At 39.7% G+C, this 22,518-nt stretch overlaps 2 protein-coding genes across 3 annotated transcripts in view; one reads left to right on the forward strand and one right to left on the reverse strand.

Moving 5' to 3' along the window:
- FBXW2 (F-box and WD repeat domain containing 2) overlaps positions 1-11,873 on the reverse strand; it is a 29,637-nt gene extending 17,764 nt beyond the window's left edge. The window contains exons 1-3 of one of the 2 annotated variants that reach the window (XM_049895731.1): positions 11,789-11,873; positions 11,577-11,685; positions 5,927-6,436 (exon numbers count right to left, since the gene is read on the reverse strand). In XM_049895731.1, the coding sequence (XP_049751688.1) occupies positions 5,927-6,416 (490 nt within the window). In that variant the 5' untranslated portion in view covers positions 6,417-6,436; positions 11,577-11,685; positions 11,789-11,873. The remainder of the gene's footprint in view (positions 1-5,926; positions 6,437-11,576; positions 11,686-11,788) is intronic. The other variant, XM_049895732.1, reaches the window with a different exon arrangement.
- Positions 11,874-17,198: 5,325 nt separating this feature from the next.
- On the forward strand, positions 17,199-18,490 carry B3GALT9 (beta-1,3-galactosyltransferase 9). The gene is given in 7 exon segments (XM_049894961.1): positions 17,199-17,264; positions 17,395-17,443; positions 17,446-17,634; positions 17,637-17,789; positions 17,792-18,199; positions 18,202-18,234; positions 18,237-18,490. Coding segments are annotated over 7 exon segments (1,152 nt in total).
- Positions 18,491-22,518: the final 4,028 nt, after the last annotated feature.

Below are 22,518 nucleotides of genomic sequence, written 5' to 3' on the forward strand. Positions count from 1 at the left end.
CTTCCTGAAGAAATTCCAAAAAACAATCAGGTTGAGCTAAGTTCCATTTTATAGTGGTGGCAGAAGCCTACTCTAACTGCTTATCCTTTAGGATTCACTATTCCCTGCTCCTTTTGGGCTTTGTGTCAACCTTCCCTTCTTAACTCCAATTTGCTGTATTGGTTAAATCAACATATTTTCAAAGAGATCACTAATGATGAAGCTCAGAAATGAAAGGGGACTAAATAAATGTGGACTAGTTGGACCCTTTGCATTACATGAAAGAAAAAAAACAGTCCTCTCCGTTCAGAAAATAGGATGAAAACAATAATTTGGTATCAAAATAATGTCAGGCATGGGTGTGTAACAAGGATAGGCAGAAAAATGAGCTGTAACCCAAATGGTGTAAGCTATCTTATCAAATTAAGTTTAAATATTTAACTGGTTGAATCAATCTCAGCTCTCAACCACCTCTGAGGCATGTGACTCTGCTGACCAACTAAATAAAACTTACCAGTGTCTCTTTAAGACAAGCTGTCCACTACTTCTTGAAACTCTCTCCATCACTGTTCTGTTTCTTTACCTCTCCCCTTTCTCTAAGTACACTCTTCAAGGACCCACCTAGCTTCTATTCTTTTTCTTCTCTACAACCTCCTTGTAAAATTTCACTGTTCCAGCCATAGCTGCGATGTGACTAACTTCTAAACCTTTCTCTTGAGCCTTGTGCACTCTCCAAAGCTCTGACCCTGCATTTCCAGATACTTGTGGGAATCTCCATTTATACATTCTATGATGTTGTTAGGTACCATCGAGTTGGTTCTGACTCACAGCGACCTCATGTACAACAGAACGGAACACTGCCCAGTCCTGTACCATCCTCACAGTCATTATGCTGGAGCTCATTGTTGGAGCCACTGTATCAATCCACCTCATTGAGGATCTTTTCTTTTTTTTTTTTTTTCCCCTATAGGCAACTCAATTCAATCATCCCAAATTGAACTCATCTACTCCCTCATATTTATTCATTTTCTTTTCCTGTTACTAGTACTACTATCTTTCCAGGCATACACACCTAGAAACCTCAGCCATTTTTTAAATCTCCTTGTCCCTTACCACATATCCAATTTGTTGTTAAGTCCCAACAATTCTATTTAAAAGCTGTACTTCCACTGAACTACTCCTTTTTAACCTCCACCATTACTATCCTGAATCTAGATCTATTTACCCTGACCTAAACTGCAAGAGGAGTCAACAGGTGGCACAAATAGTTAAGCACTTGACTACTAGTCCAAAGGTTGGCAGTTCAAATCCAACCCAGGACGATCTGCTTTTGAAAGGACACAGCCTTGAAAACTCTATGGAGCAGTCTACTCTCCACACATGCAATTGCCATGAGTCTGAATCGACTCAACAGCAACAACAAAACTGCAACAAGCTAATATTTAATTTGGAAGCTCTAGATCTATATCAGAGGTGCTCACAAGTAATCATAACATCTCCTAAGGGAAGACTTCAAGAAATCTGTAGAGGTGGTTTCAGTTGTCAGGAAGTTGGAGGAACATTACTGGCATCTACTAGGCAGGGGCCAGGGATGCTACACATCCTGCAATGTTTGGGACAGTGAACAAAAAGAATTGTCTTGCTACTACGATATTCTTGAAGGTTCTCTCAGATATTCTTAAGTGAAAAGCTTATTTTTAATTATCTGAGCCTAGAACCTGTTTACAAAGCATATTTACAGCTTAACTATATGCTGGGAAACCCTGATGGAGTAGTGGTTAAGAGCTACGGCTGCTAACAAAAAGGTCGGCAGTTCAAACCCACCAAGCGCTCCTTGGAAACTCTATGGGACGGTTCTACTCTGTTCTATAGGGTCACTACCAGTTAGAATCAACTCAATGGCAACAGATGTGGTTTTTTGGTTTTATATGCTGAATTTTCTATGAGGGCAATTACCAAGTAAATTGAAGATGTACTCTCCTTTGCTGGGAACTTTGCTAAGAGTTTTTCATCATTTGAGATTCCATCACTGATGGTGTCTGAGAGACAAATACAACAGCTGTCATGTTCATGATTAACAACGGACTGGTGGAAACATTTGTTTACTTCACTGTCTTCTAGCATGGCTGTGCTTGAGTATTTATTAAGGTGTGTATTATTTTAAATTACAGTCTTCTTTCTCCTCTGGATTAGAGGACATTATATTAATTTAAAAAATGTATGTGTAGATAATTTCTATGAATTTGCTTCAAGATAAGATGGTATTATAAAATATATTATAAAAGAGGGCCTGGATTTGACAGAAATAAGAAACAATGGTCTACCTGAAGCAGAAAGCTCTGCTCAGAAATCCTTCAGTTTTCTTACTGCTTACAGAAAACTGTTCAAATTCATCTTCCCAGCATTCAGGGCTCTTCACAACACAGCCCAAGCCTATTTCTTCTATTATATTTCGTTACCCTACTTTAGGAGCCCTGGTGGCATAATGGACAACCACTCAACTGTTAACTAAAAGGTCAGTGGTTCAAACCCACCTGTAGCTCCTTGGGAGAAAAGACCTAGTGATCTGCTTCTGTAAAGATTACAGCCTAGGAAACAGGTCACGGATTGAATTGTGTCCCCCCAAAATATGTCAACTTAGCTGGGCCATGATTCTCAGTACTGTGTGATGGTCCACCATTTTATGTGACTGTCCACCATTTTATGTGATTTTCCTATAGGTTGTTAATCCTATCACTATGACATAATAAAATGGCAATTATAATGATGAGGTCTACAAGATTAGGTAGTGTCTTAAGCCAATCTCTTTTGAGATATAAAAGAGAGAAGCAAGCAGAGAGACATGGGGACCTCATACCACCAGGAAAGAAGCACCAGGAGCAGAGCGCATCCTTTGAACCTGGGGCTCCTGGGAGGAGAAGCTTCTAGTCCAGGAGAAGATTGACAAGAAGGGCCTTCCTCCAGAACCAACAGAGAGAGAAAGCCTTCCCCTGGAACTGATGCCCTAAATTTGGACTTCTAGACTGTGAGAAAATAAATTTTTGTTAAAAGCCATCCACTTGTGGTATTTCTGTTATAGTAGTACTAGATGACCAAGACAAAATCCTATGGGGCAGTTCTACTCTGTCATATAGGGTGAGTATAAGAACTGACTTGACAGCACACAACAACCACTCTACTTTAATCCAAAGACTCCAGCTCAAATGAATTTTCCTTTTACATACACCCCATGCTTAGCTACTTCCATGCCTTTACTAATGTTGATCTTCCTACAGGATAGCCCTTACCCTGAATCTCATCTCTAAAATCTACCCATTCTTCAAGGCCCAACATAAATACTGCTCAGTTTTCCCAAATGGAAGAAATCACTCCTTGCTCTGAACAACTACAATTCAACTACTCATTTTATCATACCTCTTTTATAGCTCTGTTTTTGTTATTAGACTATAAGCCAGAGGTTACCATATGGCAGCTCACAAGTTGAATATGGCCTACAAATGTGTTTTAATTGGCCTAACCACATATTTAAAAAATCTGAGTAGTACTTAGAAAGCTAATACTTAAAAATCAGGCTGTTTTACAAAAATCTGGGTTTGGGGCTTGGGTTTGGGGCTTTTCTTGAGAAGTCAGATCTGGCAGCTCTAGGCCTGAATTCCCACATGGCAATACACCACTACAGTGGAACAGCAGCTAATCCTGTTTCGAAGGGCAAGTGTTCTCTGGTTTGCCACAGTCCACATGAAGACCTTTACTTAAACCAAGTTACCTTCTAGATCCCTGTGTATACATTCTCTGAGCAAAGAACTGCTCTAATTCATCTGTGTGTGCTCTTCAATGTCTTTCACATAGCAGGCATCTCGTAAATAAATATCTACTGAATGAATTAAAAAACAGAGCCTAACAGCACAAAGCACACCAGGTTTCTTTATTATCATTTCAGAAATATAGTGTGGAACAGAGGAATAACAACCTTATTCAATATATATATACCATGTCAATTTTTTAGCATTCATCAACGATCTCTTCGGTAATACTGTTTTATTGCAAGCTCAAGGGACTAATCTGAGAGTCACAGTATGCTTATTGCCAAATTAGGGATTTCCCAATACAACCTCTTAAGTAACAAGATGACAGACACATGTATAATTCTATAACTAACACTTTTCTCACTAGTAACAACCCCAGGGATGGCTGCTATTAGAAAATTAATGTTTCGGATCATTTTCAATATGCAAGCCTCATGAACTTAATAAGAATTAAGGCAATAGCACATAGACCCACCCAGAAAATAACCTTAAAATGCAGGGTTGGGTCCACACCTACTATAGATATTGACTTTCCAGGTAGTTTGAGAATTCAGTGACTGTTTCCCGTTTACATCTGCTCCAAGTGATTGAGGTCTTACTGCATTTCAAAAGTAAGGTTTCAGTAGAAATGAAAAAAAGCTAGAGATGGTTCTAAAATACAATGAATCAACTGCCAGTATTTATCTAGGTGCAAATGAGCTCCGAGCTCCAGGACCACACTGCATCTTAATCTTTACAAGATACCTGCCATGGGTCATGAGGCAAAAGGGACAGGGAAAAGCTATCATTACAACTAGGAAAGTACATCAAAGTACAGAAGAACAGATGATGTTGTTTCAATAATAATGTTTATAACACAGGTGGCTACAAGCGTGAAGTAACTTCAAGATGATAAACAAAATCATGGAATACCTTAAATCAAAGTGCTTATTTTATAAAACTGGCAATCTGTCTAGCATTTCAGAGAATATGTCACCATATGGGAAAATGTACATCCTTGATTAATAAAGAAATGCAATTTCAAAACAATCTTGAGAAATCATGCATCTCTTAACTATTTATAATATTAAAATTGAATGCTCATGAACCTAGGGAGAAGCAGGTTATTTAAGACTTTTCTATAAGGTATCAATTCAATCAATCTCGAAAGAAGTAACAGGAGCTATAAAATCTGACTTCTGGGTCTTGTGAGTCTACTGTGATGCTTCTGCCCCAAATAAATACTTCAAGAAAAAAAATAACTAATGTGAACAAAGATATTAATAAAAATATGTACTAAATGAAAATGATATATTTCACATAATAAATAATAATATATTTACATGGGTGAATTACCAAAAAACAAAAACCACTGCTATCAAGTCGATTCCGACTCACAGCGACCCTATAAAACAGAGTAGAACTGCCCCACAGGGTTTCCAAGGAGCGACTGGTGGATTTGAACTGCTGACCTTTTGGTTAGCAAACGTAGTGTTTAACCACTACGCCACCAAGGATTCCACACAAATGAGTAGTATATATTTATTAACAATGACAACAATGTAGCTTAGGTAATACACAAATGTTTATTAGAAATAATCTTGAATGAAGAAAGAACACCAAGTATATTACAGACAATGTAAGTGATCATTTATCAGAGCTGCCTGGAGTCAACTCCCTTCATTCTCATGTTCAAACTCTGGTAATTCTTAGAATCACAGTGTTTTAGAGCAAGAATGAAATACCTCCCTTTCCATATTTTACAGACAAGGAACAAACACATGTTAAATAACTCAACCAAAATGATCTAACTACTTGCTGGGATGAGACACTAAACTTTTCAGTATTCTTTCCACAAATTATTGCTGATGGAAAAAAAAAAGAAAACTAACCAACAACTGTACATGGAAGAAAAGTATAGAAAAAATAATCTATAGCTTTCTGATTCATATCATGTTTTTTAAAAAATGTCTGAAGCTTTCTTCTTGTAAAATTTTATAAAAATTATTACCTTCTCTACTTCTCTAGAGGGAAAGAACAGGATGGGGGGGCAGTGCCATTATAGGTGTCTCATATAATCAATACCTGTCATTCTCAAGCCTGAAGAGTAGTTTTTTGCGATGCAAAAAACAAAAAAAAAAAACAGTTCCAGCATCTCTTACCTGTACAGAGAAGTCCATCTTTGTAGTAAAGTGCATACACTCTGGCACTGTGTCCAATCAATGATGAGGTCTCAAAGGCTTTATGGTCCTCCAGTTGCTTCATTCTCAAAATAGCCTTCAAATAAACCTTCTTCCAGTGCAAAGCGTCCTGAACAGAATCATCTATCTGCCAGCCCAAATTTTTACATGCAGTCTGCCACACCTCTGTACAGGCACTTATCACCTTATTCCACTGTTTAGAGACGAGGCAGCATGTGAGTAAAGTCTGAGGATCGAGCCATTTTAACAAATAAAAACTGAGCTCCAGGGGAAGGAGTTTGAGGAAGTCCCGCTTGAGGAGAGTCTCCAGGTTATTGGAGAGATGCCTGAGCTGGACTGCCCCACTCAGACTAATCAGGTGATCCAGAGTTTCATTTTTCTGCAAGTCCGTCAGAGAAAGAAATGTAACAGAAATGTTATCAAGCCATGTCTCAAAGTCCTTTCTCTCCATAAGGTTATGGAAAAATTTACCTGTGGCACATCAAAATATTGTATTAGTTCTGCTCAAAAAGACCGATCAAGCAAGACTGCTAACAAATAAAGTATTAAAATTAGTGTAAAAAAACTTGGCATTACAACTTTATGCTTAGTTACTACATTACAATTTTAAAGTTAACACAGTATTATTTATCTGAAAATTTTCCATGCACACAAAAGAAAATACATTTCAGAAAACACACTTTAACAGATCATGATCTCTGAAACATAAGTCAGTGAAACTTATGTAGGTATGTGTGACTTGTTCCTTTGAAAGTCTAGCACATGCTACATGCATGAAAGATTTACAAAGTATTCATTCATTATACAACAGTGTATTCTATGATACACGCCCCCCCATACTATTATAAAACAATTTGCTTAATGAATTCCTTAATACACTCCATTTGGTCACTAAAGTCACAAAACATGAGCATTAGGATGTGACAACCAGAAATCAAGTGTCTTGAGTAGTAACCTGAGACACCAGTTATTATGCTAGACACAACCTGTCACCAAAATCACAGAACTGACACTTGCTTTTGCAGTAGACGTTCAGGCAAAAAGGCCTGTGGAGGAAAAACAAGCAGGTATAATACGTTATGTGCCTCAGGCATTCCGGTTCTTCTACCTCCTTACGGCACTGCCTGTTAGAACGAGGTCTGGTTTGACCCCATGCTGAGAACCTGCCTTTCCACCCCAGATAAATGAATCAGAATCTACATTTTAACAAGTTGCCCTGATTCACCTGATCTTGTTAAAATGTAGATTCTGATTCAGTATATCTGGGGTGGAAAAGCAAATTCACAGGGAGTCCAAATGGAGAGAACTGGTCGAAGCCGTGGTCAGAACACAAATTACCAATTATTTGGTCTAACATTTGGTTTTTATAAGCCTCATATAACCTAGTGACAGCTCTTAACTATGCACCCCAGACAGCCAGAAGGGTCTTATAAATCTGTACAAATAAGGCAACCTAATAATCCTAATGCTTATGAAACACCAAAAAACAGGTATGATTCTCTCCACTTTGAAGATGAGGAAACTGCAGACCAAAGGTAAATGATTTGCCTATACGACAGAGCTATAAAAATAGCAACAGAACAGATGGGAGGCCAGTACTCTCAAGATCAATACTTTTCCAAACACATCTTGCTGTCTCCCTCTCAAGTCAGATACAACCAGGAAAACCGCAACTTGGCAATACAACCTGCGGCACTGTGCCTATCTGACTATATCACTCTCCCCCTATAGGGGAATGACAAATTACTCCAGGGCTAACAGGGACAAAAAAAATCTAAAAGGACCCAGTATTATACACTGAGTCAAGGTGTTAAGCCATTCTTAGCAATGGGAAATAAGCTAAGGGAAAGAGAACACAAAAATAAAGCAAACTAGTAAAAACTACCTTTCCCAAGATTGGCCATGTGTTGATGTTAATGCTGGGTGATGTGTACATGGAAGTTTCTTATTCTACTTTCACATGTTAAAAAATTTCCATGATTTAAAAAAAGATATACAAATTTTCCTCTAATCTCAGACCACCATACTAATTACAAAAACTTAAGTCTTAATTAATGTGGAAGAGGAATATAAATTCCTTTCCACAAGTCATCTAGATCAGGTCTACACAAAAAGCCAGATCTCATCTTTCAACTTCGTTAATGTAAGGCAGGTGAAAATTATTTTCGTTAGCTTTCCAATATCAAATTTGCAAAGAATGTTCTAAGACAAAAAGCTGTCTAATTTATTAGTAGAAACCTGTTCCAATCACACCATCTGCTCTATTGTCTCATAGTTTTCATTTCTGGACAGCGACTGGAGTTCAAGATAATACTCTTGAAGCCTCAGGTTCTGGGCTAGACAGAATTTATAAATTTATTTTCAGGATTTACTAGGCTGCCAAAAAATAATCAGTTCACCAAAAGTTCTATCGGCCTATTATAAAATAACAAGCCCCCTCCTTCTTCCGAATCCTAACAAACATCTCTCAATGGAAAATCTTTACTTTTAAAAAATAATCACCAACAGCAAGACAAAAACTCTTCTATGGATATACGCACAATGCTCCAAAAGCTAATTAATTCAGTGCAGGGATGAGGGAGAAAGGGAGAGAGAAGCTGCTATAATCTGACAATCCAAGTCAAAGGACCAGCTAACTATAATAAAATTCCTCTCCTAGCTGTTTTACTTTCAGTCTTCTATGGGGAATGGAGTCCAGGCAAAGCTCAAATGATTACTTTTGCAAACAGTTAAGAATTCCAACAGCTGCATGCAGCACTGGTCAATTAAAAACACACTCCAAAATACCTAACCTGGAATCATTTTTTAAAGTTAAAAGTGTAGAGACTTCCTCTATCTCACTGAGAAGTGCAAACTCACACATCTGTAGTAGAAATGCTTGCATTTATGTGAACTGGATTGCGATTTCATTGGCCACAAGGCATATGTATAATTCCCATTAAAACATTGCTTCCTACCATTTACAAAATAACTAAGCGACATCCTATAACAAGCCAAATTAATGTGCCTATGACACCACTGCAGATCATGGGACAAGCTTTCCAATGAGCACCTTTCCAGAAAACCCAAGCATTTCCGAGATTTACATATTCTCTTAATGCCTAGTAAAAATTTCTTTTCCAACTCTAACATTAAAGATTGCCCTTTAAGCTGCTCAACCCCATATGGGAAGTTGTTTTCCAGTTCTTCATCTCTGATTGCTGTGAAAAAAGACATCTTTTTTAAATAAAGTAAGTCCACTAATTCTACAGAATACACTGTTAAAGAAAAAGTTTTCACTTTTCTGAGAGAATTAACTACCTTTGAAGAGGACAACAAATTAGGCTATAGTGACTTTCTTAACGTTACAGGTCTAAACTGAACTCTTTCAGAAAGCCTCTAGGAACATCATGTACTGGCAGCACAAGTCTCAAGGGGAAAACCACAGGAAGTAAGAGATTTCAGTTCAACAGGAGGAGATTTCAAATCATCAGAGCTTTCCAACAATGGAATAGCTGCCTCCGAAGTGGTGAGCTTCCCATTACTGGGGACAGCTGGATACAGAGGCAGAAATGAGTAAATGAAAATGCTACAGAGTCAATCAAATCTTACACTGATTCAATCACTTCATATGTGATCACTGGCATGTTCAACTAACTTCTAAGCTTCAGTTTTGTCACTGGTAAAGTGGAAACTATCACCCATCTTAAGAATTTTGAGAATCAGAAATAAAACAGAGACATGCATAGTACAGTGCCCAACCTAGAGTACCTTAAATAGTACTTTCTGTTAGTCTTATTACGATGAATACCTAGCAGGAAAGCTTTTTATGGCATTGAAGTTTAGGCTGATGGAATAGACTATATGACCACTAACATCCCTTTCAACCCTATGATTTCACAACAAAGTTTCCCTTAAAGCTGCTTTAAAAATACCAGTAAGTAGAACTTATCTGGAAGAAAAATTCAACGGTTCAAACTTACTGGGAGTTTAATTTTATGATTAAGGGCAGTTGTTGACTTGAGGCCATTATTTCCCACTTGGTGCATTTTTATGTCCATCTTACCCATATCTCCTGCTGTCTTCCCCTTGTTTTTCCCTCCACCTCAGACTAAACATTAAACTTGCCCTCCTGCCCTCAATATTAACAATCACAAAGCTTTGAGGGAACAGGCAGCAGAATGGTTAAGACTCCTAAACCGGGAGATGGGAGACCTGGGTTTGGCCTCTGGTTCTGCCATTAACTCCCTATGTGTCATTAGGCAACTCTCACATTTGCACTAGCTTTAAAACCGAAAAAAAGCCCAACCATACCAGTTGCCATGGAGTTGATTCCAATTCATGGCAACCCCATATGTGCCAGAGTAGAAGTGCGCTCCATATGGTTTTCAATGGCTATGACCTTTCAGAAGCAGATCACCATGCCTCTGGGTGGATTTGAACCACCAAACTTTCAGTTAGTAGCGGAGTTCTTAACCATCTGCACCACCCAAGGACTGCCTAAAGCCTAAAATACTACACATAAAGGTTGCCTCACTAGATCGTCACAATCCTATGGAAGGTATTATTATCATCGCTTTTAACCAATAAATGAGGAAATGTAAGGCCCAAGAAGTGGAATGACTTTCCCAGAGTCCTACAGGAGGTGGCCAGCTCAATATCTCATTCCCTGACACCCCCTCCCCCAAAAAACCCACAAAGGCTATACCTCTAAGTATTAGACACATGATATTCTGAATAAAACAGAATGAAGTGTTTTCCCCTCCTTTTCCACCAGGACCTGGCTTTGTAAGGAATGAAAGCAGACCTTTATTGGGGGGGGCAGGGGGGGGCTCAATCTTCTCTTTCTTATCAAGCTTAATCAGCAATTATGGAATAGAAAGCTTTGAAAATGTATGTATACCTATGAACTTAAAATATATATGCTTAAAATTGCTTCTAAATATTTAAGAAACTAGTAACACTAGCTGCCTCCAGAGAGAACTGGACAGCTGAGGAACAGGGTGGTGTGGGGATCCTTTTTACTGTATATCTTTTTTAAATTTCAAATCACTTGTATATACCATTAAAAAAATCTGTTCGTTTTACCATGAATAAAAATGTTTTGAAAGAATACAAATGTTAATAAAACACGGACTTTGCAGCTAAATCACCTATCTCAGGCCCAGTGTTCTCACTTGTGAAACAGCATGACTGACGACAGTTTTTGTGAGGATTAAATAGTATAATGCAATGTAAAGTGTTCAGCACAGTACCTAGCACACTGTAAGCCTACAATAAAAGACAGCTACCATTATTATTTAGCATTAATATTGTTATTTTTGCTTTATTTCAAACAGTACCCCACATACACACCCACTTCCATGGTGTACCTATAATTACGGCGCAGTCCCTCACATTAGTACAGCGCTTTCTACTTCATAAATCACCTCTCCACACTTCATCTTTCAAACTCACGGCAGCCATGCGACATCACTGTCAACTCATTTCGCAGATGAGAAAATTGAGGCATTAAGACGCAGTACCTCCGATACTCAATTTTCCCATCTCTAAAATAAACTCCAGATCTTTTCAACCCGCTTGTCGTCCCCAGGTCCCCGGTTCCCAGAGCCGTGTTCCCCACGGCACTGACCTGAGCGAGTGCCCCGGGGCCCGGGACCTCGCGCCGGGCACACACCGACTGGGCGCGCTCGGGCCGCCAGAGCCTCGCAGCGGCCGGGTCAGCTCCGCAGCCATGGCGCCTACGGAGTGAAAAAGACAAACAAGTAGAGGTACGGGAGTCAGCAAAGGTGCCGGCACTCAAGAGCCCCTTCCCCGGCCCCAGCCAGGCTTTTAAATACATACCTGGACCTGCGGCCGCCGCTCGGTGTCCGCAACCTCACAGGGGAGCGGCTTCCGGCGCTACTGGCGTCATCTCCGAGCGTCCCTACGCCCCGCGGCGCCGGGCGGAAGCGGCTGCACTTCCGGCCCCCGCCCTGGAGAGAAGCGGGGAGGCCGAGAAGAGCGGAGGGAAGTGGAGTAAGCGCTGTACGTCTGTCACTGAGCCTTGATCTGGGAGACGCTTAAATAAAGCTCTCTTTCCTGCAGTGTATTCACATTTATCCAGCGCGTTCGTGCCCCTCATCCAATCTGATCTTACGTCAACTCTGTGGCACCCTTTGTTATTATCCACACTTTACGGAGGAGAAGGAGCTATAGCTTAGAGAAGTTACGAGACGTGTCCAAAGTCAGACAACTCATTAAACACCTGGTGGCGCAGTGGTTAACAGCTGGGCTGGTAACCAAAAGCTCGGCAGTTCGAATCCACTAGCCACTTCTTGGAAACCCTGTGGGGCAGTTCGGCTTATGCCCTAGACAGAGCAGTGGTTAAAAGCGCTCCGCTGCTAACCGAAAAGTTGACCGTAGGAACCCACCAGCCTCTCAGCGGGAGAAAGACGTGGCAGTCAGTTTCTGTAAAGATTTATAGCCTTGGAAACCCTATGGAGCAGTTCTACTCTGCTCTGTAGGTTGGCTATGAGTTGGAATCGACTCAACTGTCAATTATACATGTCCCAGACAAGGAGCACTGGTGGCACAGTGGTTAAGCACTCGCCCCTAACCAAAAGGTTGGCAGTTAGAACCCACCAGCAGCTCAGTGGAAGAAAGATGTGGCAATCTGCTTCTTTAAATGTTGTTGTTGTGTGCTGTGGAATCAATTCCAACTCATGGTGACCATATATGACAGTAGAACTGCCCCATAGGGTTTCCAAGGAGCAACTGGTGGATTCAAACTGCCAACCTTTTGGTTAGCAGCCTGAACTTTTAACCACTTTACAGCTTTGGAAACCCTATGGGGCAGTTCTCTGTCCTGTAGGGTAGGTGTAAGCTGGAACTGACTGGACAGCAATGGGTTATGTCCCAGACACACTGTTCTAGGGGCTAGGATTAGTGAACAAAACTCACAAAAACCCCTAACTACCTGGGGCTTACATCCTTGTGAGGGTTGGCAAACAGATAAACAACTAAACAAACAAGGATACAAGCTTTAGGAAGTGCTAAAGAAACAAATTAACCAAAGTGAGCGTGGGGAGAGTGGGAGAAAAAAAGAGGATCTTTGATTCGAATCCCAGCTCTTTCACTCTGGCTGTGACCTTTGACTGGTTACTTAACCTCTCTGGCTTTATTTTCCTCATTGCATAACAATTATACATATCCTCATCAAAAAACTGAAAAACAAAACCTTTTACCTTCAAGTAGATTCTGACACATAGTGACCGAGGATTAAAGGAGATAAAACATGTGAAACTTTTAGCATCAAGAACCAAAACTGTGTGTTTATCATGTGCTAGGCCCTCTTCTAAGCACATTTTATGTATTATCTCACTCAATTCCCACAACAATCCCACAGGGTAGTTACTATTATGAGACCCATTTTTAGAGATGGGGAAACCGAGGCCAAAAGAGGTTTAGATATCTTGCCTAATGTCATAATAATTGGCTGGCATAGGATTTCAACCTGGGCCAATTTCATAGTGCAATATAGTTTGAACCTTTCATGGACAAAGAAACCAAATTGTGTAAGCTTAAGCCTAGGGAAGATCCAAGAGCAAAGTTTATGGCTCTAAAAAAGGAAAAGAAAATTGCAAAATAGAGGTTTGTGTTTAATTAAATACTTACAAGACCAAGTTAATTATTAAATTTTACATGTTAAAATTTTCCTTTCATTTAAATGGGTTTTTTTGGTTAAATGTTCCCACTTTTAAAAAATTTTCACGTTTGCATGATGGTTGTTGAGAAAGCATAAAATCACCAAAAAAGAAAAGCATAGCCAACTTTAAATGTAATGAGTTATTGCTAGGCAAATACATAACTACAAAAACTGCTGTGAGTGGCAAGTAGGAAGATCAACATGTGAAAGGAAAAAGATGAAATATAGCCTGGCACGAGAACAAAATGTACAACTGCTTATGTGATGGGAACATGAAAACGCATTGTATGCTGTTTTTTTTTTATTGAAATAAACTTGCTGGTAGAAATGGCATTTGGTATAATCCCTTCACATACATGCACCAGGAAAAAGGCAAATATTGAATGCTTATTTTCTTTAATTCAGGCCAAAGTAAACTACATATTATTTCCCATTTTGAGATAAATTTGCCTGGGGGAGGTAGTTTGGATGCCTTAAAATTGATTTAGTAAGATTCTTGCACATCCTACATCAGGAATTCAGCACTCCTCCCAATGAGACATACATCAAATCTCACTATATGATGTTTCTTTGGGGACAGAAAATGAACCAAATAAACCAAAAAACCAAACCCAGTGCCGTCAAGTTGATCCCGACTCCTAGTGACCCTATAGGGATGACAAATATTCCTTGATGTTTAGTACATTTCTTGCATGTGCATGCACTGGGGAGCAGGAACTACTCCAACTGTTCAGTTTCCTGAGATGTACTATGTGGAGCAGTGAATTACTTCTAGCCATAGTCTTTGTAACTCCCACCAAATGACTGGGCGGGGTTATGCAAATGAGGTGCTTGTGGCCCACCAAGTAGATTGGGTAGCTTGCTAATAACGTAAGTAAGGTGCATGGCACCCTTATGGGGAGTAGGACCATGCAAACAAGGTGTATGGAACCCTAATAAAGGGATTGGTCCATTTTGCCATCCTGCTAGGCTTAAAATGAGCCATCCCAGAGGCAGGAATGGAGGATCTCACCACCACTAAGGAAGAAGAACCAGGGACCTGAGATCCCTGTGACAAGAACCTCCTATATCCAGGAAAGAGAAAGAGAGAGCTGTTAACACTGGAGGTGGTAAGATATGGTGAGAAGCAGAGGTAGCAGAACCAGGAGACTGGCAGGAGACAGTGCAGTGGGCTTCCTGGCCCACAGAGTGAGAAAACTGAGCGCCTTCAGGCAAGATTCTTGCTGGCAGAGTGGGGTGCCTCTGGGCATTTGGCAGCGGAGCTAGGATCACCAACCCGGCAAGAGAGCTGAGCACCATCAGGCTGAGGCTTACTGGCAGAGTGGGATGCCTCCCAGCACTTTCTGGCAGAGCTAAAACAGCTTTGTAACACTTGCCTGAGCAGGGCAGAGGCCAAGGGGCCAGAGAGCAGTATGCCTCCGGGCACAGCTGAGAAGAGGCTGTCCTGATCGAAGAACTGTATCCTGAGTATTCCTGAACCTGATTGTAACTTGTTACTTCCCTAATAATTCTCATAATCATGAGTATTGTCCTGTGAGTGTGGCCATTGCAACAAATCATAGAACCCAGCAGAGAAGTAGAGAGTGCCATGGGAGGGATGGTTGGTGTCAGAATTGGTAAAAAGGTTGGAGGACGGAGGCATGTCTGACCTCCACCTCGTAGGAATCAGCCTTGGGCTGTTTATCTTGATGCTCCTCCCTCTCCCCACCATGAAGTTAGAGGAGGTCAGACACCCCCCCCACCACCCCCCACACGGCATTTTTACACATTCCAAAATACAGTATAGGGCATTTCTCCTTGTATGATGACGCTGTGGAGAGGTGATGTGGATAACCTGTTTTTTGAGCTCCCACACACGCCTCCCTAGGAACTCAACATAAAACAAGGGGTCAATTTCATGAGGTACACAAGGTTGGATGCATTTGAAGACGTTTGCTTTTTCTATCCATTGTTCTGGATTCACTCTAGTTGTAATATGATCAACACTTGCTCTCCTATGCAGCCAGCAGGTATTCTGGGACAAAAGCTCAGGTTGATTGGCAAGAAACCTTACCCTTGAAGTTTTCAGGCACAGAGTACTGTACTTCAATTGCTGCTAGACTTGAGTGATCCTGAGATACATTTGGGCATAATTTGCCTCCTGGACTGCTCACAGTCAACATGCAGGTTAAGTTTCTTAATAATATTTGAAGCATTTGATATCTATTAAAACAGGCTTTGAGGAAGCTGAATTTTCTTCTGTGTGCAAATCATCAGCACTGAGAAAACGGAACGGAGTTCAGATCACAAATGCAGGAGTTTGCTTTGTTATTGTTTTTCAGTTCAATAGACAAGGAAAAGTAAAGGTGGGAGTCAAGATTCTCCAGTGGTTAAGACTGAGCTTTAGAATCTGAGACATGATTTCAAATCATAGCCCTATCCTACCCCTTTACTCACTGTGTGATCTCGGGCAAATTATTAAACCACTAAGTTAATAAGCTTAATTTTGAAGATTACTCATCTGAAAGGGATATTACCAGGGTGAGATGAGGTAAGGCATGTAAAGTGCTTAGCACCTGGCACACAGCAAATGCTCAATAAGAGGTAACAATTATTATGAAAAGGTTCCTCTGGGTGGCACAAATGGTTTGTACTTGGTTACTATCTGGAAGGTTGGCAATTTGAATCCACCCAGTGGCACTGTGCAAGGAAGTTCTGGTGATCTACTTCCATAAAATAGCAGCCATTGAAAACCCTGTGGAGCTTGGTTCTACCCTGGAAGATATGGAGTCGCCAGGAGTCAGAATTGACTCAATGGCAACAGAAATTATAAAAGGTTTTGTTGTTCCAAGCTCCAATGAATAGGGACTTAATCCATTTAATGTTCTTTTAGAAACCCTGGTGGCATAGCGGTTAAGAGCTATGGCTGCTAACCAAAAGGTTGACAGTTCGAATCCACCAGTCGCTACTTAGAAACCCTATGGGGCAGTTCTACTCTGTCCCATAGTGTCGCTATGAGTCAGAATCAATTCGATGGCAAGTTTTTTTTTTTTTAAATGTTCCTTCATTCTGTTATTTTAAACCCTGCGTATGCCCTTCCAGAGGGAGAGTTTCCAGCTCCTTCAATGAGGTAGAGTAACCTTGGTAGGTTGGTCCTAGATCCCTGATGCTATACAAATAGAAGGAATCTACCTATATGTCAGGTGGATTAGAGAGCATTGTCAAAACAGATCCCGATTTGGTATTAAATTGGAAAGTCACACTGGAAGAATATAAATGTTTGATAGTAGCCAGTGTGTAGTGGCCAATACAAGGCACCCCTGCATGGAAAACAGCCGTTTACCTTTGTAATTAGAGAAGAAACCATTCCAAGTGTTTCAGTTCAAGGAAGAACATTGTATAATTTCCAATAGGCTTTTATCATGATGCTACTTGTTACTTTACATCCATGTGTCTATGTCTGATTCCTCTTTGTTTCCCCATTTCTAAGACAGTGCCTTGTACGTATAAATAGGTTTTCATGTAAACAAGGGAGCAACCAACCAACATTTTCTCAGAGTCCAATTTGTGCCAATTACTGAACTCAACATGGAAAAGAGACACGATGCCTGTTGTCCAAGAAACCAGGATCTAGCGGAAGAGACAAGAATAATAGTAAACAACCATAAACGCTTAAAATAGAGTATATTGCTAAGTGCTGTAATAGTGGGACATGCAGTGTTCGGGGGGGGGCGAAGACAGGAATGGAGATGTTTGAATAAACACATGTCCTTTCTTCATTTAGGTGACATTCTGCGGGCTTCAAACTTACCAGTGGTGTTTCATTCTGTTTCATTCATCCTATTTCATGCCTTACTTTTTGGAGCTGACTTTGTGGAAGAATACTTTTTGCATTCATTGCCTTATGTAGATATGAAAGTTCTTGAAATTAAGGGTAAAGCAAGAAAATTGAATATGGAACCCCTAAGAAGCAATCTCTCCAAGTATTATATCGTGAGCCAGTCCGAGGTGTGTAAAGGGAAGGACATTTTTTGCTCTTTCTCATCTTCAGTAGCCCAGGAAATGGAACAACGTGGAAGCTCATCAGGAAAACCTGGGGTAACATGACCAATGTCCAAGGGCACTCCATTCTCACACTATTTGCTTTGGGAACGCCTGTTTTGGTAACTACTCAACAAGAGATAAAGAGTCCTGTAAGAATAATGATATAATTGAAGGAATCTTCTTGGTCACTTCTGAGAACCAAACCCTGAAGATCATTGCCAGGACACAGCAGGCTGTAACTTTCTGCCCTAATGCCCTGTTCATTCTCAAGGTTGATGAAGAGATGTTTGTTAATCCACCAACCTTGGTGCAATATCTTCTTAATCTGAAAGAATGCCTCAAAGAGATCTATGTAGGAACAGTTATTCATCAGTATACACCCAATAGAGACCCTTGTACCCAAGAATTTGTTCCTCTTAGCGAGTACCCAGGAAAGTACTACCCAGATCACTGCAGCGGTAAGGCCTTTGTCATGTCCCAGGTTGCGACTCGGATGATGCATGTAGTTTTCAAATAAGTACCAATTATGGTACCTGCTGATGTGTTTTAAGAATTTGTGCTAAGTCCATTGGCCTTATACCATCCACAGTTCAAGGTTTTCTGGGAAAAAGCACATCAGCTACAACAGATGTTGCTATAAATTCATTTCCACATCCTCAGGAGCTACAGATGCTGAAATGTCCCTGGCATGGAAAGAAATTAATGATGGAAACGAATGTACACTGTTGGAGACTTACTACGGGCTGATTTCCTGCAAACTTCTGAGGTATCCTGACAGTTTTAAACATTTTCATGTGGGCACCATAAAAGACAATGCCATGTATTTTGGTGAGTAGGATTTCTGTTTTTCTTACATGTCTATTCATTTTAAGTTACCTTCTACCCTACTACAGAAAGCATCCTCCTTCCTCGTGTTTTATGTAGTTTTTTCTGAATCTTTAATTGTAGTTAAAAAGTTGTAAAATATTCTTAGTGCTCTGATGTACTAGATTTTATTGATATTTCATTTTAAGGAATTTGTGTTCATGTACCATGATTCTTTTCAAAATAAAACCTTTCAGAAAAGGGAAAACATTACATTTAACTAAAAGTTGTTTCTCTTTACAATTAAATAGTGAATATTCTTTTTTTTCTGGGATGATTTTTTTAATTTTTATTGTGCTTTAAGTGAAAGTTTACAAATCAAGTCAGCCTCTCATACAAAAATTTAAACACACCTTGCTATGTACTCCTAGCTGCTCTCCCCCTTATAAGACAGCACATTCCTCCTCTCCAGCCTGTATTCCTTGTGTCCATTCAGCCAGCTCCTGTCCCCCTCCCTCTGCCTTCTCATCTTGCCTCCAGACAGGAGCTGCTCACATAGTCTTATTGTTTACTTGATCCAAGAAGCTCACTCCTTATCAGTATCATTTTCTATCTTATAGTCCAGTCCAATCCCTGTTTGAAGAGTTGGCTTCGGGAATGTTTCCAGTCCTGGGCTAACAGAGGGTCCCTCTAGTTTCAATTAGACCATTAAGTCTGGTCTTTTTTTTTTTTTTCTGGAATCATGATTAACTTTATTTGTCACTCTATTTATAGACATTGGTCCACTTCCACATGAAAAGCAGGAATTATCCATTTCCACATAATACTCTATAGAATGAAGTTGTACCACAAACCACATGTACTTACAGGGGAAAGTTACTGAAATAAAAATATTTTATATTCATGCCCCAAAGTATCCCCCAAAGATTTGCTTTTTTCTGTATAATTACAAGCATCTATACTCCACAAAGCTAGTTTCTTCTTAGATCAACATCATAGTCTTAATATCCACACCAGACCATACGGATCACCTAACTTTCAGAAAAAAAAAAAATTTTTTTTTTTTTAAGAGGTTGAAAAATAGCTACCCGCTGTCAATCAGAACACAGTTTCAAAACGATGCGATTGTGTAAGCACACCCATCCTTTAGGGCTGCTCTAGGTTAAAAACCTTTTCTCTTGTTTCAGAGATATTTACATCAAATTAAGACATTTACAAATGGTTTATAGTCTACAACTGCCCAGATATGATTTTCACCTATCCCTTGTAAGGAAGTTAAGCATTCTTAAGTTTCTCTTATAAATTCAGTGCAGTTTTTCTACATAAATAACACAAACTAATCTAAATGTCTTACATTTATTTCAGTTCACATTTCCCAATATTAGATGGAATGAAATTATATTATTAAATGGTTATAACATTCGAGCATATTATGGACTCTTTATCACACAATTTGATTCACATCAATACTATAATTCACCCTAAAAAAGTCACAGGCACACACAAAAGAGAACAAAATTTGCTTTTTTATAAATTTAAAGTACACTATCTATCTACTTTAAACCACTGAAAAATTTATTCTAACAAAATGGTAAATTTCCAAACCCCTTTTCTAAGTCTGGTGTAAGTGGTCTTTTTTTATTAGAATTTAATGTCTGCATCTCATTGTTCTCCTGCTTCATCAGGGATTCTCTGTTGTGTTCCCTGTCAGGGCAGTCGTCAGTTGTAGCCAGGCACCATCTAGTTCTTCTGGTCTCAGGCTAATGAAGTCTCTGGTTTATGTGGCCTTTTCTGTCTCTTGGGCTCATATTTACCTTGTGTCTTTGGTGTTATTCATTCTCCTTTGCTCCAGGTGGGTTGGGACAAATTGATGCATCTTAGATGGCTGCTTGCTAGTGTTTAAGACCCCAGACACCTCTCACCAAAGTGGGATGCAGAACATTTTCTTAATACACTGTTATGCCAATTGACCTAGAAGTCCCCTGAAACCATGGTCCCCAGAGCCCCGTCCCTGCTACTCTGGCCTTTGAAGCATTAAGTTGTATTCAGGGAACTTCTTTGCTTTTGGTTTAGGCCAATTGTGCTGACCTCCCCTGTATTGCGTGTTGTCTTTCCCTTCACCTAAAATAGTTCTTGTCTACTATCTAATTAGTGAATACCACCCCCCACCCTCGTAACCATCAAAGAATATTTTCTTCTGTTTAAACTTTTTCTTGAGTTCTTATAATAGTGGTCTCATACAGTATTTGTCCTTCTGCAACTAATTTCACTCAACATAGTGCTTTCCAGATTCCTCCATGTTATGAGATGTTTCACCAATTCATCATTGTTAAATAGTGAATATTATTTATTACATTTCATGGAACTATCTTGTCTCAGTGATAGCCATGATGACTGATTTTTGAGAATTCTCAGAATGAAAGAAAAACACTAAACAGGACATTTTTATAACAGAATGTTAATTTTGTTTGTAAGCAGGAAATATTTTAGTAATCTGGGTGATGGAACTAAATGTCATTTCAAAGTATTAGCCACCTAGTACATATTAACTTAAACTTCACCAGTGTAGTGACTTGGATCTCTAACTTTTTGTATAACAACTTTCATCAAGTCCTGTATTAGGGACTGCTTCACGGACGGAGTACAACAACTTCACACTTCATGTTACGTATGCTCAGTTATTTCTCTTGCACAATTAGGCACAAGATCAGTGATTGTCACCCTGTGGTTCCTGGCATTTTAGGTGTCACCCAGAACAATACATCTTCCAAAACAGGACACTTACTAGCAAATTTTTGGATATGTTACTAAACCTTACTGAGCCTGCTTATGCACAAAATCAACCCAGTAGGGTTGATGAACTAAATGAGATACAGCAAGTGCTTAGCACTGGATTTGGCCCATAGTAAGTATTCAATAAGAGGAAGAGGCAGCATTTAAGAACATATGTTCTGAGTTAAATAGCCTAGGTTCAAATCTTGGCTCCACTTATTAGCTGTGTGACCTTGGGCAAGTTTCTTAACTTTGCTGTGCCTTGTTCTCATCTGTAAACGAGGTAGGAACACTACCCAACTCCTGGGAATGTAAGGACAGCAACATGAGTCAATACATGAAAAGCTCTTACAATAATGCCTGGCACACAGTAAATGCTCAGTAAGTGTTAGCCATTATTATCTACAAAAATAGGACCAAGTAACAAAAGGGGAACACATATGACACCCTCTGAAAAATCCAGGTTAATATTCTGGTCCTGGGATGTAACCTGTAGAAGGTACTTGATTTCTCAGTCCTGATGTCTTTATCTACAAAATGATACTTTACTTGTACAACTGTTACGAGAATAAAGAGAGAAAATACATGCTAATTGCCTAGCATAAAGTAAGTGCTAAGAAATGGTAGCTATGATTAGTAATAGTAATTTTGCAATTTCTTCCTTTAGACTTTGGCCATATTAAATCACTTGTAGTTCCCTAAACATGTTCTTGTTTTCATGTCTGTACCTGCTGTTTCCTCTGCTTACTATGCTAAACCAAAACTCATTGCCACTGAGTCGATTCCAACTCATGGTAACCCCATGTGTTTCAGAGTAGAACTGTGCTCCATAGGGTTTTCAAGGGCTATAATCTATGGAAGTAGATTGCCAGGTCTTCTTCTGTGGCACCACGTGGTGAATTTGAACTGCCAAACTTTCAGTTAGCAACTGTTTGTGCCACCCAGGGATCTGCTTACTATGCTATTCTCTATTCTTGACCTACCTCCTCCTCATTCTTCAAGATTCAGATCAGGTGTTTCCTTCTCTGGAAAACCTTCCCTAACCTACCCTTAAGTTTTGGGTAGGTGTTCTCTGTGCTTTCTCCTACACACTGCAAAGATCTAGAGTTAGAAATCCAAAAGGGAAGAACACACCTGGCATTTCTCAAGCTGAAAGAACTGAAGAAAAAAATACAAGCCTCAAGTTGCAATACTGAAGGATTCTATGGAGAAAATATTGAACGATCCACAAAGCATCAGAAGAAAATGGAAGGAATACACAGTCACTGTACCAAAAAGAACTGGTCAA

Source organism: Elephas maximus, chromosome 9 (assembly GCF_024166365.1).
Source record: "Elephas maximus indicus isolate mEleMax1 chromosome 9, mEleMax1 primary haplotype, whole genome shotgun sequence".
NCBI classification, from domain to species: domain Eukaryota; kingdom Metazoa; phylum Chordata; class Mammalia; order Proboscidea; family Elephantidae; genus Elephas; species Elephas maximus.